We start from the raw sequence: 18,095 nt of genomic DNA, 5'->3' as shown, positions 1-18,095 counted from the left end.
ACTCAATTCACTACCCACATGCAGTGCAGCCTTAGGACCCTCATACATACGCTTCACAGTATTCAACAACTTCCCATCCACTCCATATATTCTTAATACATTCCACAATCCTTGTCTATCCACCCTGTCATATGCTTTCTCCAAATACATGAAGACTGCATACAACTTCTTTACCTTGTTTAGAAGCTTTTTCACTGAAGATCTAAGAATGAATATCTAATCTATACAACCTCTTCCTTTCCTAAAACCTCCTTGTTCTTCTCCAACTAATTTCTCTGTTATTTCTCTCACAAAGGATCCCACCAGATACTTTTCCTATTACATTAAGAAGACAAATACCCATATGATTACCACCTACATCATTTTCCCTTTTCCTTTGCACCGGGGAATAATTATACATGACTTCCAATCCTCCAGGACTTTACCTTCCTCCCAGGCCAATCTGCACATCTTCCACATCCATTCCACTGCTATCTCTCCACCATGCTTCAGTATTTCAGCACACCCTTCATCAATTCCTGGGGCTTTCCCCATTTTGATTTTCTTTATTGCTTTCACAACTTCCATCCTACTGATTTCTTCCTCTCTTCTCACATCCCTCCTTCTACCAGCCATTACCCAGCCACTTATAACAACATTACTTCCATTCTTTATGTTCAACAATTCCTTAAAGTGTTCTCTCTATCTGCTCACTTTTTCTCCCTTCACCACTAGTAATCTACCATTTTTATCTTTCACTCCCAGACTGACTTCATTTCAACTCTGTCTAACTCTCTTTACCTCTTTCTAGAACATTTTCTTACATTTCCTCCACTTTACACTCAAATCCCTTCCAAATTCCTCATCCACTCTCTTATTTCTCTTCCTAATCTTTTCACCTCTCTCTTCCTCTCTACATACAACTCTCTCCTCTGTCTTTCAACTTTCTCCACACCCCTGTTTCTCATCCACTCACTATATACTTTCTTTTGTGCCACAGCCTGTCTCACCTCTTCATACCATCATGCTGTTCCTTGCACCCCCTTTCGTCTTCTCTTCACCCCACACCCCACTTCACATGCTGCACAGATTTCTTCTGTGAATATTTTGCACACACCTTTCACATCCCACATCTTCTCCAATCCATATTTACCCAATTCCTCCTCCACATCTCTCTGATATTCTGGCTTTTTCTCATCCTCTTGTAACCTTTCCACTTTCTCTGCATACTACTTCCCCTTGTCCTTCCCTTCTGTTACTCCATTTCACTTGCACCATGATTCTCGCCACCACCAAGTGATGGTCAGAAAGTTCCCTCCCCCAACATGGATATGCTCTTGCATCCATTATGCAACTTAGCATCCTTTCATCCACGGACACATAATCAATCATTGCCTTCTGTTCATTCATTTCACCACCCACCCTTCTCAACACTCGCCATGTATACCTGTGGATCATTTTGTGCCTGAAGAAGGTATTGGTTATCACCAACTCCCCCCCCCCCCGTGCACAAATATCCACTTAAGCACTGCCCTTTTCATATATCTCAGCAGGCACACCTCACTCACCAACTACTCCATCCACCTTCACATTCCCCACTTTACCATTTATATCTCCAATCAGCAACACTCTTTCATTCAATGAGTCTTTTGTCAAGTACTCCATTTGGTGATCTAGCTGACAGGGATCTTGTCGCCGTCGAGACCTTCCCCTGTCTCATCTTGCTGCCAAAAATCGTTGGTGTTCTGATTTCTTCTTCCTGGGTTGCTTATTCTCATCTGCAAGGCCCTTGCTTCCTCAAGTAGATTGTCTGTTTCACCTCTTTTCTATGTTTTAACCCGCCTTTGGATGGCTATAATATTTTCTGCAATGTTTGCTCTTGGGCGGGTCTTGTTAAGGATGAGATGTATCAGGGCAAGAACCTTAACCCACCTCATCCCGACCACTTTTCCACCACTGACTCCCCCCAATCCTGACCATTTTTGGAAATTATTATTATTATTTTTTGGCTCAAACCTCCGCTTTTGGTGAGAAACATCGAAAATTCATAGAGAAATCGCTCACCTGAGGTTTAAAATACTCTGTCCAGGTAGCAGTACCTCCTTACCTGACTGGGTTTTCTAACAGGCTGGCACCAAAGAAAATAAGTTCTATGGGAGGGTAACTATTTCACACCACTCATAAATGGTACTTATTTATTTACTTAGTACGAATTTATGTGTAGTACGAGAGTATATTGGTTTTCAAACAGTAATATAGGCATTATAAGCATTGTTTCACTCACTAACTCATTACCATACCTGACCTTTTTTTGCCACATTACCTGATCATCATTTCTGACTGTTTCTTCCTCTAATGCTATGTAAAGTTTGTCCTCCACATTGTCATTGATTGGGGAATCACTCTGGCCCTGAATTTCGTACCGTGCCATGATATGGCTATACTGGCCAGGTCACTGATAACAGGTGGATTGCTGAGACAAAGGCGTGCAGGGCGGGGGGAGGAGGTCATGCTGGGTAAGGCATTGTCCCTGCCTGGCATCTTGTAGAGGAAGGTGTCCCGTGTATACGTACCAAAAATCACTCGCGAAAATTGAAAATTGTGCAAATTAGGGACCTTGCAATAGATTCGCATTTATGTACGTCGACGGGTTAAGAGAGAATGAGGCAGTGGGTGAGTTATTGTCATTTGCTCTTACGGGAGTAATTTCCTTGATCATGTCAACTGCAGCATTGCATTTGGGAGGCTCAAAAATATTACTTGACATCCATCCAACAATTTCATTATATGTTGTGTTCACCCACGTTACCAAATTTTCTCAGGATTTGCCCAACCAGTATGTGGGATGACCTCGCCATAGACCTGTGAGGCTGTACTGCTTCCTCATTGTTTGTGTCACTACCGTTCTGGGGACGTATACCTGGATGATTCCCTCTTTCATGCACTCCTCTATGGTGGTCTTCATCCTGAGTTTCATTTCTGTCATAAATTTCTTGATGTTCCTCATCCCCAGCTTCACCACCTTTCACTTCCCCATCCAGGAGGTGCTTAGGGACGGGTATTATTTTCATTCGATTTGTCTGTTTGTCTCACTGTCTGTTAACAATTTTACGCAAAAACTACAGGTGGTATTTTTATTAAAATTACAGGGATGATGGGCTGTGGCCTTCTGATCACCTGATTAAGATTTGGGCCAAATTGGGTCAAGGCCTCGTCTGTAGGCCCCCAAAATGTATAAAAAAACAAATATATATATATTTTTTCGCCATAACTCCCTTAAAATTCGTCGTATCGACATGAAACCATAACCTAAAGGTGCTTCTTTCAAACTGCATCCCATAACATGTCTCATTACAGTACTGTATATTAGGGGGGTCACACCCAGTTAGCAGTAGGGGGGTCAGTGTCAGGTGGGTTGGGCCTTAAATTTCAAGTGGGCATAAAATCGTCAATTTTTTACCGATTTACCCCAAATCTGATATGTGATGTCTTTTACTAGATATGCTGTTGTGTTTATACGTCAGCACTAAAATGACTGCCGGGGACAGGTTAGCTGTGCCTTGGCACAACTTCTTGTTTATAATAATTTAAGAAGAGTCAGCGAATGTGTGTCTGTTTGCAGAAGTTTACATTACAGTTTCATCCAGTGTGTATGTAAGAGTCCCTACCTAAATGTTTTTGTATGCCACGCTTCTGTACCATCTGGCCATCCTGGTGGTGTGTATGTAGGTGATTGTTGCATAGTTAGTGGTAGTTGTCATATTTACTGCTTGATATGGTGTTTATATAGTTTATGATTGGGTGGTGTATATACAAATGATCAGTGGGTGATATAGAGTGTGTGGTAACAGCTGATGTGTTAGGGATATGGAGTTAGTGCATCAAGGATAATGGAGTGAGCAAGAGGTGTGTTACAGGCTTACCACGTCTCCTTGTTATTGGTGAAAAAAGTTAATAACTGAAAAATAAGCTTCAGAGAGGTACTTATTTTGTAACTGAAGATGGAGATACTTATATTGTGGGTGTGTGGGCAGTGAACATGTGGTGGTGGATCCCGGATGGCTGATATAATGTAAGGTGTTGACGGCAGTCAAGATAACCTCTGAGACCAGCACCTTACTGGCTAACCGTCCCCCCTCCCCCCCCACACACACACATCACCCTTCCTCCCCCCTCACACTATAATTTTTACACTTTTTCACATTTTCCAAGCTTTATATCGCATATATTAAAGAAAAAAATACTTTTACATGTGAATCAATGTTCACTTTATGGAGTGGGTATCAATTTCTAAGAACACACAATCATTTTGACTATGATTTCGAGACGATAACACTGAGGGCCTGGCTTGCATCCTTTCACTCTACCACCCCATCCAGAACACTACTACTATTACTACTACTACTACTGCTGCTGCTGCTGCTGCTGTTGGTGCTTGGGAGTTCTTACTCCGTCTAATTACCTTGTGGTAACAAGAATGAAATATAAGTAACGTCCTTAGGTTGAAGGGGTGGTATATGGCGGTCTGTTTACCATTGACCCCTTCAGCCATATGACATAATATTTGATTTGTTCTTAGTATATTTAGGCAATTTTTACTAACTCCTGAATGGTAACCCTTCTTAAGGGGTTAAATAAGGTTATATCCAACCCCTGCGGTTTGGTAGGTCTTACCATGGCAGGGAAAAATCCTCTGGAGTTAACGAGAATTATTAAATAATACATGTTTGATAGTGACAGTGATGTGGGTGTGCCAGAATTATAATGAAAGTGATGATGACCATGATAATGATGAATATTATAATGATGATGGTAATAGCGACATTGGTGTAATGATGATAGTAAAGAATATGATGTTGATGAGGATATAATTAAATAATGACGATAATGATGATGATACTGATTATGATAATGCTTATTATTAAATCTGTTTATCTTCCCTCCAGGTGAATGGAGCTGCAGAAAGAGATCCATCTTTCTTCAAGAATGGTAAGGGACAGAGAGATATTTCGTTTTCTATTTATTCCATTTTATTCTCTCAGGTAACAGCCTTTTTTTTTTTTTTTTACCTCGAGAAACTTTTGAAGCTATGATTAAACCCGGCTCAACCTTCCCTTTCGGCGTTCGTTCATGCTGGATAATCTGTCATTCAACCTGCAGTAAAGACGGGTAACCATTCACTGTCATCTAATAATCAGCCAATACAGTTAGCATCGTGTGCTTCTATAGTTTCTGACACTGCTCTTAAAAAATAAATAAATAAATAAATAAAGCACCTTTCCTATCATAATTTTGTTTCAGATCGCCGGTATGGATTTCGCCAGGACTGTTGCACTGGCAATAATGTCACTTTCCTATCAGACTCTTGGTCATTCTCCTTTAGGGACTTTGTCGAAAGCTATGCCATTGCAATTGACACCTCAAACCACTGCACTTGACATCTCAAAGGCTTTCGACTGAGCACAGTATAAATCATTATCTTTCAACTTCTGTCTTATGGCTTTTATCCTTCTAGGGAAGGATGAGATGTCATATGAAAGGTATAAAGAAAAGAGGAATAGGGCGAGAAGGGCTGTGCGTGATGCTAAAGTGGCAGCAGATGAGAGGTGGGGTAGGCGGCTGACAGAGAATTTTCAACAGAATAAGAAAATGTTTTGGAAGGAGGTGAAAAGGGTGCGAAAGGGAGAGTCTGGGAAGGAAGAACGAGTAAAAGCAGAGGATGAAAGGATGTTAATTGAGATGGATGCAGTATGGAAGAGGTGGGGAGAGTATTTTGAAAGATTGTTAAATGTAGAGGAGGAAAGGGTGGCTGAGATTGTGGCGGATGGAAGGGTGCAAGGAATAAATGTGTTGGGAGAGTTGAATGATTCTTTGATCAAGAAGGAGGAAGTGGAGAAGGCAGTAAAGGAGATGAAAACAGGGAAAGCTGCAGTTATGGATGGGTGTGCTGTGGAATGCCTGAAGGGTGGTGGAGTGACTATTGTTGACTGGTTAGTAAGATTGTTGAATGTGTGCTTTGTGAAAGGTATGGTGCCAGTTGACTGGGCAAGTGCTTGTGTGGTCCAGTTGTATAAAAGCAAGGGTGATAAGTATGAATGTACTAGCTTTAGGGGTATAAGTCTGTTGAGTGTTGTAGGTAAGGTGTATGGTAGAATGTTAATTATGAGAGTTAGAGAAGGTACAGAGGGAGTGATTGGTGATGAGCAGTGTGGCTTTAGGAGAGGGAGGGGATGCGTGGATCAGGTGTTTGCTGTGAGACAAGTGTGTGAAAAGTATTTAGCGAAAGGCAAGGATATGTTTTGGGCATATATGGATTTAGAGAAAGCGTATGATAGAATTGATAGGGAGGCTTTGTGGACTGTTTTAAGATTGTATGGACTTGATGGTAGGTTATTAACCCCTAATACGTGGCCAATGGACAGCCGACCGACCCCGGGTGGCGGAGTTCGATCGCGGTCTGAGTACCTATAGGAAAATATTAGCCAAGAATCAGAGATTAACCCTAGAACATTATACTTGGTATGGCAGATAGTACTTACATTCAGCTTTCTCCAGAGACAGGTGTTGAGCCTTCGTGGACTACCCAAGGACTTGTGGAGCCTTGCAAAGTTGGGTAACAAAATCTTCACTTTCACACCTCCAGCAACCCGGTTTCCCCTCTACCACAGCCTCAGTCTGTCACAGTAAACTTTATACTACAACGTACAGGTAGTTTGGAATCCGTATTTGTACAATAAACACTGAAAATAAGGCCAAAATCAACGAAGTGTATGGCCGACATGCAGCGTGGCGGCGGTCTTCCCGTCACTCAACAAACATTTCCATTTTCACAGCTAAAAACACGTATACTACATTATTTTCAATCATATTACTTCCCAAAAGATCACCGCAGCGTGCTTTTTATTCTGCCTTACGCCCGTCACTTTATTCTCGTTCCTGTCGGCCGCTCGCACTGACTTGGAAGAGCTAGAACTCGCCATAATGTCACTTTGAAAGTCTGCGGTAAACTGACGCTAAACAGGGGCAAACCGTGCAAAAAAAAATCTAGTGTTACAACTGGGGAAACAAGCGTTTCCTATTAGCATAAACTGCTTGTGAGAGGAGAGCGCAGATTTACAGTTCTGAGCAGTCAGAGTGCTGCCATGTATCACAGCCAGGCTGGCCGGGCCGTGGTGGGGGGGGAGGGGGGAAAACGTGATACTTGGCAACAACGGAGGTCAGTAGTACAAAGGTAAAGTATGGTAATTGTAGCTAAAGGGTGGTGGTACTGATAGACAATACCAGCTGGAACATCCTTGCCCGTGTTTATTCAAAATTAACTCGACTTGCAAACGTGGCACTCCGCCGTTATGTCCTTTTCGGCGAGCATCGCAAACGCGACGTCCCGCGTTTTAGGGGTTAAGGGTGAAAAGTTTTTATGTAAATAGTAGAGCGTGTGTAAGAGTGAGAAATGCTGTGAGTGATTGGTTTCCCGTTAGAGTGGGGCTGCGACATGGATGTGTGATGTTGCCTTGGTTGTTTAATATTTACATGGATGGTGTTGTAAGGGAGGTGAATGCAAGAGTTTTAGGTGGAGGTCTGAGTCTGGTAAATGTTGATGGTGGAGAGTGGAATCTGAAGCAGCTGCTGTTTGCAGATGATACTGCATTGGTGGCTGATTCAGAGAAGAGACTGAGACAGTTGGTAGAGGAGATTGGAAGGGTGTGTGAAAGGAGGAAATTGAAAGTAAATGAGAATAAGAGTAAAGTGATGAAATGTACGAGGTTGGTAGATGGTAGGGGGATGAATATAGTTTTGAATGGCGAGTTGCTTGAGGAGGTAGAGTGTTTTAAATATCTAGGGTCACATCTTGCTATGGATGGAAGAATAGATGCAGAAGTGAACTTTAGAATAAATGAAGTAGGAAAGGTGCTGGGAGGTTTGAAAAAAGTGTTTAGATGTCGTTCGCTTAGAATGGATGTAGAGAGAAGGCTGTATGAGGGTGTTGTGGTACCGACTGCATTATATGGAGCTGAAACATGGAATATAGGTGTAGCAGAGAGGAAAAGTTTGAATGTAATGGAGATGAGGTGTCTGAGGAGTATGTGTGGAGTGACGCGTATGGATTGAGTGCGAAATGATGAAGTGAGAAGGAGAACTGGAGTTGTTCGGGAGATGGTTGGTAGAGTTGAGCAGAGGGTGTTGCGATGGTTTGGGCATATGGAGAGAATGGATAATGAGCGATTGGTGAAAAAGATAACTAGATCTGATGTGAGAGGTGTAAGGCTGAGAGGAAGACCACGAATAGGATGGATGGACGGTGTGAAGAGAGTGCTGGATGTGAGAGGTATGTCTGTTGAGCAAGGAAGAGTGGCTGTGCGTGACAGAAATAAATGGAGAAAAATTGTGAATGAATAGGTGATGACACAGCCCTGAGGGGATATTCTCCCGCATTTGTTCTGATCAGCTAGTCAGGTCAGCTGCGGGTAAGGGGATGGGTCTGTTATGATGTGGCAGGGGTAAACCAGTTCTGCTGTCGGGCCCTGCTGTGGATGTCACTGATTGCATTGCGCAGTTAACCCTTGTGCGGTGTGGTGCGGTGAAAATCTGTCCGTTCTCCCCTTTGGGGCTAAGATGCGAATGAATGTGTTTGAATGGATGAGTAATTGGGGAGTGTGTCGTCCTGTCTCGGCTACCTCCCTTTCCTTTGGGGAAGCAGCCTAGGTATATAGAGAGATGTAGATCTGTGCCGTCATATATATATATATATATGGAGCCTCTGTGGTACAGTGGTGGAGTACGTGTTTCGTACACGGATGAGCCAGGGTTCGCGCCCCGCCAGGGTAATAAATTTTGGGAGTGTTCACCCGGCCACGTACTGTATTGGTGGACACAAAGGGGTGCCGTGGTTGAATCAGTGTCGCTTACTATAAAGTATGCTTGCACCCAGTTGGCTTGCACGGGCCGGTTGCACTTGGTTCACAGACTACACGCACATCCAAAGCCACTCCAACACTACAATTACACTTACAAGCACTTCTCACCCTACATACAATCTCTACCAGACAGCCTAAGCCACTTGGTAGGGATACAGTACATTGGCTGTATCGTCCTGACTTCGGTCGGGATAGGCCGGTCCTGCAGTGGATACTCAAATGGCTGATGATGATGATGATGATGATTTTATATATATATATATATATATATATATATATATATATATATATATATATATATATATATATATATATATATATATATATATATATATATATATATATATATATATATATATATATATATATATATATATATATATATATATATTTATATATAGCTGCTATTGTAGATATATATATATATATATATATATATATATATATATATATATATATATATATATATTTATTTATATATAGCTGCTATTGTAGACGACCACCGATCTTCTCCCGGAGTTTATCATTAGTGGTGTTCCTTAGGACTCTCGCCCGTCACCAACTCGATTTCTTCTATTAATCAATGACCCTTTGAGTTGTAAATCTTACCTTTTCCACTCATACGGTGATGAATCCACCCTTTACTTTTCCATTTGCTTCTCACAGCATCCATCATAAATCTTGCAACAAAAAATTTTATCGCTCACCTTGCTAAAGGTGTGATATAATATGGGATGAGGCTATGGCACACATAATCTTTGACTTGGACCATATCTCTGATTAGTATAAAAGCACCCTTTATTGTTTTTAATGCATTAGAGACTCTATTGCTACATATATGGACCTGCCATTCAGTTCTTCCAAATTAATCCTGCATCATCTCTCAACATTCTTGGGGTTTCATCCTCCCAGGATTTATGATGGAAAGATTGTATTACCGGTATCTCTCTTGACATCTCATGAAACTTGGTGTGTTACTGTATGATGACCCCATGCGTTTTTACCCCCACACAGCTGCTCCCTTTAAATAGAGCCTTATTCGCCCGTTTTGGAGAAGGCTACACCACTTATATGTGAGGGAATTCTGTAAATACAACTCTTCTCAACAGATGGAGTTAAAGGCTTTTCAACTCATTAATCACATAGACTGTGACAATTCTTCTGGATGGGATATAAGGGCGTTTGTGATGTCCTTCCAGCATACTGGGAATATTCTTTATTTTACATGTTTTATTCTTCACACTGATTTTTTAATTATGATTGATGAATGGATTACATGGCTCCCCTCCAATCTGACTAAACATGCTGCATCATTCAGTCATCCACTAGTCACCACAGTGGTACATAGTTGCCCTATTCTTCTTAACTACCCCTCCCCCTTTCACCCTCCCTACCAAGCCTGGCAGGAAGGGCACCCAACCACCCATGTGGCGGCACCTACCATCAAGTCACACTCCTGACAGTGACTTCAAAGGGAGAGAGGGGGAAGTAAGGAGAAAAGGGGCTAAGGCTGGAGAACGTGACCCTGCCTTTCCCTACCCTGCCCTACATCTGCCTACTCAACCCTGCCTTTCTCTAACCTACCCTGCCTTTTCTTGTCATGCTTTGCTTTTCTCTGTCTTACCATTCCTCTCTTTACTCAACGCTGCATCTCCTTATTCTACCCTAGCTGTCCCTACTTTGTCATGCCTTTCCCTGCCTCACGTTGCCTTACCCTATCCTACCCGGTCGTTTCCTACATAACTTTGCCATTCCCAAACCTATCCTGCTTCACTTCACACAGAGGACACTTCATGAAAGCGAAAGTGGCAATAGCCACAAAGTTACTGCGGACTGTTGTAGTGATGCTCTGAGAGTAGCCTACTTTCATGCATACCACACCTATTACCGCCTAGGGAAATAATGTAATTATGTGTAAAGAATCTGCTGGACACAATGACGTGTGACACTGCAATGCATTACACAGTATCAAAAATGAAAGTAACGGTCACTACGAAGTGACTGTGGATTGAAATAGTTATTTGATCACAGATCCATACTTAGCAGGACAGAAAATTGTCTTGTAAGTGCATAACTAGTCGTGAGTAGTATAAACAGCACACACCGTTAAGTAAGTATTTGGGGGAAGACAAGTGCTACATTTTTCCCCTTGTGTGGTAACTCTTGGCAAATGTCATTTTGTGACTTTGCAGTAACAAGAGGTAATAATATTTGAAATATTTGATGAGAAAGTGCAAAATTACTGTATAAGGAAACCATGAGGAAAGTTATGACTACATACATATGTAGAGTGCTTGCGTGTCTACTGCATCTCTGAATGCTTTTTACCTGTCAGACAAGATTGTAAACATGCTTAAATATCCTGGATTACTATATAAAAATCATAACATCAATGTAAAAGTGATTATGGAGTGAACTGCGAGTGATATTTCGGTGTTACACCCTAGCAAAATTGAAAATGATGTTTTGCTTTGAATTTCTTCTGGTCGTAAGTGATTTTGTATGAATAAATATCCATTAATGATATATTTACTGAAAGAACCCACAGATAATTAGAATAACTGCCCGTAGGCAAAGTGGGTTTCCTCTGTTTGGCTCACTGGTAACGTGAGCGCGAGCGCGAGGGCCTGAGTTCATATATTGGCCAGGACAGTGTGGATAATTTTCTATATTTTATATCAATAATTACGTTGGCTGCCAGCAGTGTGGGGTGTGAGGCCAAGTTTGGTTGGCAATTTATTGTTGTTCCTTGGTCCAAGGGATGAGCTGTTCTGTGGTACAAAGCATCCTCAATGGTGGCCTCCAGTGCTATGCTACAATGTGTGTCCTAAACTCACCAAATTAATCACCAAGGGGAGAAAACAGGGATGTAATTGGGTCTATAAGTGCCCGCATTACCTGTAGGCAAAGTGGAGGTCCTCTGTTTGGCTTTTTTTATATGCGAAGAAGAAGGAACCAAAGGCCAGGAGCCCGCAAACCGTTCCTTCCAAAGAAAAAAACAAAAACAATAAAAAAAGTGAGCCAAATTCAAGATCTGTTCATTTCGAGATGCCTGGACACACTGCGTTTGAAAGACTGGATATCATAGGAGGAAGGAAATACAGACTGAGGGAGGCAGTTCCAGAGTTGACCTGTTGCATAAATGAAGGACTTGGAGTAATGGTTACCTCTTGCATTAGAGAGTTGGATAAAAAAGGGATGAGAGTTTGTTGCTAGACGGGTGCTACGCACCAGTCATAGAGGTGGAGGGATGCATGCAGACAGTTCAGAAGAGCAATGACCATAGAAGTAGCGATAGAAAGAGATATAGAGGCAACAGTGCAGCGAAGAGACAAAGGTTGAAGGGAGCCAGTAAGAGGAGGAGAGTTAATGAAACGAAAAGCCTTTGACTCCACCCTATTGAGAAGAGCTGTATGTTGGGAGCCTCCCCACACATGAGAGCTGTACTCTACACAGGGGCGGATAAAACCCATGTACAAAGTCAACAACTGTGAAGGGGCTTAGCACACCTAATCTCTTAGAAGCTGATTTTACAAGAGATGTAATATGATCTTTCCAAGATAAATCTCGAGTGAATGAAATCCCAAGCATGTTCAAGGTGGCGCAGGATTGAGCTGGATATTATTAAACATTAGTGGGTACTCCTGTGGAAGATTCTGTCGGGTTGATTGGTGTAAAAACTGAGTCTTTAATGCATTAAAAACAACAAGATTATTTTTACCCCAGTCAGAGATACGAACCAAGTAAGACATTAGGTGTGCCATAGCCTCATTCCTTTTTTGCTAAAGTAACTACTGGGATGGACGTTGCGGAAACCGACTGGAAAGGCGAAGGGTGGAATCATCAGCGTACTAGTGGATAGGGTTAGACGTACAGCTTAGAAGATCACTGATGAATAAAAGGAAGAGAGTTCGTGATAGGACAGAGCACTGAGGAACACCACTGTTGATAGATCTAGGTGAAGAATGATGGCCGTCTACAACAGCGGCTATAGGACGACCAGAAAGGAAGCTGTGCATGGAGGCACATATAGAAGGACAGAAACAGTAATAGGGCAGTTTGGAAATTAAAGATTTATGCCAGACTCGATCAAAAGCCATTGAGATGTCAAGTGCGATAGCAAAGTCCTGAAAGGAGGATGACCAGGAGTTTGAAAGGTAGGCAAGAAGATCGCCAATGCAGCGTCCCTGACGGAACCCATACTGACGATCAGAAAGAAGGTTGTGATAGGAAAGATGCTTTAAATTTTTTTTTTTAAGAACAGACTTGAAAACTTTTGGGACACAGGATGTTAAAGCAAATGGACGATAGTTAGAGGGTTGGGAATGGTCACCCTTCTTTGGAACTGGCTGAATGAGAGCAAACTTCCAGCAAGAAGGAGGGGTACAAGCTGAAAGACAAAGGCTAAAAAGTTTACGTAGGCAGAGAGTGAGCACAGAAGCACAGTTCTTGAGGACAACAGGAGGGACTCCATCAGGCTCATAAGCCTTGTTAGTACTGAGGTCAGTGATGGCAGAGAATATTACATCAGCTGAAGAAATTTTAATGTCAGCCATGAGGAAGTCAGAGGGAGGAAGTGATGGAGGAACAGCACTGGAATCATCTAAGGTGGAATTGGAGGAGAAAGTCTGAGCGAAGAGATCTGCTTTGTCAGTAGAAGAAATAGCTACAGAGCCATCAGAGTAGAAAAGAGGAGGGAAGGTTGATGAGGTAAAGTTGTTAGAAAGGTTTTTGGCACAGTGCCAGAAGGAGCGGAAAGAATTCGAGTTGGTAACCTGCGCGTATTTGGGGAATGTGGGCCAGGGATCAACTCTTGGCCAGACTAGTGATTAATTTGTTAAGTTTCATTTCAGTTATTACGGTGTCACCTCTGTTACTTTTATGCTTACATGTCCTGTTTAGTGCTAAGTGTAGGACTTATAATTTTGCTCTTGTTTTTATGTCCATAGCTCCATAGCACAGTAGTTTAAGAAGTCTTTACAAATGAAAAGTAATGAATAACTTGTTTATTAGTGATATAAAGCACGGGTCCCCTACCAAACTTCTTCCCTCACTTGGCATGGCGGCCACTTGCAATGTCACCTCGCGCCTGTCTGGGTGACCGAGACTTCAGAAAACACTTCCCTTCAGTTTGCACTCCCTCCTTCCTCACCACATTGGACCTCTAGTTTCTTTCGAAATGTAGTGGAATGAATGAGGTTTTCACAACTAAAATTTAAATATGATTGGTTCTGTATAAATGGGATAAAAGAGGTTGCGAACACGCACATTTTTTCCTGTATCCGCCGCACCGGCAACGCAGTAAAAAAAAAAAAAAAAAAAAAAAAAAAAAAAACGCACCAGAAGGATTAACTCTCTCTCTCTCTCTCTCTCTCTCTCTCTCTCTCTCTCTCTCTCTCTCTCTCTCTGTTGCATTTTTCAGTCTTTTCTATCCCTACTTCTGCAGTTACAACTCTTCTGAACTATTTTTTTTTGTGTCCCTCCTCCAGTACAGAGGGTGCCTAACACCCATCTGGTAGCACTCTCCCTACTTTTCAAGTCAACCTCTGTAATGCAGTAAGTAAGCAATACTCTCAGTTGTTCATATATGCAACAGGTCAACTCTGCAAATGTCTTCCTCAGATTGTATTTCCCTCTGCTCATGACGTACAGTCTTCTCAACACAATGGGCCCAGGCATCTCGATAACAGCCGACCCTGAATTTGCCTCTCGTATTTCTTTCTGTCATAGAGGGTACAATTATTGCGGACTTCTACCCTTTGATTCCATCTTTCTAGGATTTGAATACAAAATCTAAGGTTTTCACTACCGCCTTTAATACTATACATTCGCTAACTAAATAAACCTGCCTGATACTCACAGCACAAAAGTATGATATAGATGTGGGACCATAAGAGGCATAATATGGGGCTTCAGTAAAGTCTGCGGGAGCAAATGGGTAGGGCCTTTCCAGAGATATTGTCTTATCGGGGAGTTCCAGTGTCATGGTATTAAAGTGGTTAATCTGACCATCACCAAGTTTTTTCTTATATATTAGGAAGGCTGGACAGTAGTCAAGGGAATAAAATCCAGGTGTTCAGTGGACATTATATAATTTTATTTCAAAGACCAGACAAATAATTTTCGTTCGTTCACTCAGTCAGTCCCAAACATCATAAAACTGGCAGAAAATAACATAAAATACTGGTAGTCAGCCACAAGTTCGTTGAAAGCCATTCATTTCTGGTTACTTAAACCAAGTTTTCTCACCTGACAGTTCATACCTTTGCAGGTGAAGTTTTTCTCTGAATATTCTCAGTTTGCTTCTAATGCCATTTCCCCCCCCCCCCCGTTGCGTGAAGGTCCCAACTATGCAACGGTATCACGACACCCCCAGTGTTGTCATCCATCACGAAATCAAATTAAAGGTTTACGAAAAAATGAGAATGATTCGTCATTACCGTCTCATTCCCCCAGCTAGGCACATCTCACACGGTCGCACCCATTACATTATGCCATAATCAGCAAGCTGTGATCTTGCACCTTTATCTAATAGCTCTCACTCTCTCTATGAGTAGCCTATACTGTGTACATTGGTGTAAATGTATTTTCTGGTGATGACACCAATTTATTATCTCTGAGTGGTAAGAACTTGCGAGTAGGGTGTGTCCGTTATACGGGTCAAGTACAAATTTGAGAATTTCACAGATGGCAGCTTATAAAATTATGCGTTTTTGTGCATAGACTTCAAACACGTCATTTATTATTAAATCGGAGGGTTCCTAGCGACATCAATTTCACTCTTATTATTGTAATGATTTTCTCATGTACCTTTTCATATATTAAATTCCTTTTTTTATTTTTTAGGAGTTCTTTGTCTTCATTTTTACTATTTCAGTAAATTATGATAATGAAACACAGCATAATAGATATTAAGTTTATTTCAGTATCTGAAATCTCTTATAGTGACGGTATTAATTGGGATATTATATTATAATGGCATTTATTTAATTTCGCATGTACAGTTACAGAAGCGAACAGAGAGCAGACAACTTCTTCCATATACTAAGTAATCCCATTAAATTTCAGAACCTTTAAACTTAGTGAGAGAACCTAGGTCCTGTTTACTTCTATTACTGTGCATTAGCCTTTAACTAACCACTTGGGACCTGATTGTCAATTCTCTTCTTTCGTGACTGAAAACATGAGCAGCTGCCTCTGTCACCAGTCTGACGCACCTCTCCACACTGAGTATGTGAAGGCCAATCTGGTATCCATACGCTAAGTACAAGCTCTTTAACTTCTGCTATAGTGAGGCAACAAGTAAGAGGAGGCTCAGTGACTCCAGTAGTCCAGTCTGTCAGTTCTGAAAGCCTTGTGGCATCTGGATTAATGCCAGGTACTCTCCTAGGTCTGGGGAAATTGTTACCTATCTGAGTCTTAACATCTTCCTTTCCTCTAATCTTTAGTATCCTGTCTACTGCTTCCTTTCTCTCCTCTTCCATCCACTGCACAGCATGGCCTGCAGTATTGCCTCAGAGTGTGCATACTAAGCCGATCTCTTCACAGTGGGCATAACTATTTCCAACACCACCTTCTGACTTTTCAACAGCTCTAGCTGGTACAGAATATGCCAAGGCCCTTCCACCCATAAGTGCTTTACATTTATGTGAAACCAATTAGGTAAATATACCTCCACTATAAACTCAACTGTCAGCCAGAGATTCTTTTTGTCCTTCCCATTCAGCCCGTGCTTAGATACCCACAGTCTGCATATTCTCAGTGGAGTTGTCAGCCATCGGCTATGACTGACAGGTCCTATTGCCAGCAGAGTCAAGTTGCGAGGCAACTTTCCACTCCTGATGGCATGTGCTATCTTATAACCATACAACTGGTCTGTAGTTAGATCCCTAATAACTTCTTTACTCAGCTGGATCATAGGGGGCCCTACAGATCTTGTCAAGTGCAATGTTTATTTCCAGCTCTGTAGCTGTGTCCAGCATCTTGCCAGTTCTGCCACTCCACTCGTTTTTACTGAGTGTGGAACCATCCAGGCTAGTGATAATGTTTCTCAAACTCAGCCTTCTAGTATGGAGATCACATACTAACCAGATCAGCTTCCTGTCAAGCTTAGCGTCAACATGCTGCATGATTTCACCACCCCAACCAGTATTAACATTAGTAGAGTCCCTTCTTAATGCCTGAAGGGAGAAGTCAGCCCCTCTATCCTTCAACCAGTCCAGCAATTGGACTGCAATTATTTCCGCATACTTTTCATCCCTGTTGACTCCTCAGGCGTGAAGTGCCACAAATATCTCCCACCAGGTTCACTGCATACTGTGAAGTGCTCTTCCTTGATCACACCTGGGAATCGTCAATTGCAGTCTTCAGCTTCCATCAACACTTTAGTATCATCACGCCTTCCATTAAACATTGTACAGCTTATCCCAGTTTCCTTCACCTTCCGCTCAAACTCTTGTTCCAGTTCAGTCATTACCTTTAACTTGCCCTGCTCAACTTGTGATCTATTACCAAGTGAGAATCATCATCTGTGATGACACAAGCATCAATCCACGCAGCTGTTGCAATTTCTGCTGCTTCTCTCAGGCCAGTGTGATGCCTTATGCTGGCTATAGCAATATTTCTGATATCTTCTGTATTGAATGAGGTTTTTCTTTGCTCTGGTCCAGCTTGTTGGTTAGTGAGAGTGATTTCCTCATCATGATTTTTCTCTTCCACCAAAACATCTTCAGTTTCAGTAAGGAATCCCTTCTTGCCTCTTTTCTCCTCATCTCTTCCACCTTTCTTTTTCCTTCTTCTGCTTCAGTTTTCTCCTCCTGTCGTTTTATGGCCACCACTTGTCTACGACTTTCTGGAATGTCCACAGTTCCTATTTGATGAGGACCCATACTCCCTACCTTCTTCCTCTGTCCCTTTATGTATAGCAGCTCCTTTACCGGGATCTTCTTTTCCTTAGTGCAGCTACAATTTATGTGAGTTTTTGTCACAATCTGGGTTGCAGCCCATATCAACACAGTTTAATGTTTGTCATTTGCAGGAGAGAATATCAAATAATCGATCCAGGTTTTTCATAAAGTTCTTCTTTGCCTCCAGCTTTCCCTTTCCCAACGAAACCTCCACAGCTCTTTTCCATAAATTTTCCAACCTTCTCTTTATATTCCTCTCGCAGATAATTACAGGTGGAGTGAAATGGGCGTCAAC

The 18,095-nt window shown here is 41.9% G+C and overlaps 1 protein-coding gene across 1 annotated transcript in view; it reads left to right on the top strand.

Moving 5' to 3' along the window:
• The window catches only part of LOC145401621 (uncharacterized), a 77,164-nt gene that overhangs the window by 31,094 nt on the left and 27,975 nt on the right, over window positions 1–18,095 (top strand). The window contains exon 6 of the mRNA XM_080273815.1: window positions 14,491–14,605. Within this exon, the coding sequence (XP_080129941.1) occupies window positions 14,491–14,605 (115 nt within the window). The remainder of the gene's footprint in view (window positions 1–14,490; window positions 14,606–18,095) is intronic.

The sequence above is a fragment of the Coenobita brevimanus genome, chromosome 56 (assembly GCF_032717465.1).
Source record: "Coenobita brevimanus isolate Jiangsu-jjx chromosome 56, ASM3271746v2, whole genome shotgun sequence".
NCBI lineage: Eukaryota > Metazoa > Arthropoda > Malacostraca > Decapoda > Coenobitidae > Coenobita > Coenobita brevimanus.
This window is presented reverse-complemented; position numbering and strand designations above follow the sequence as displayed.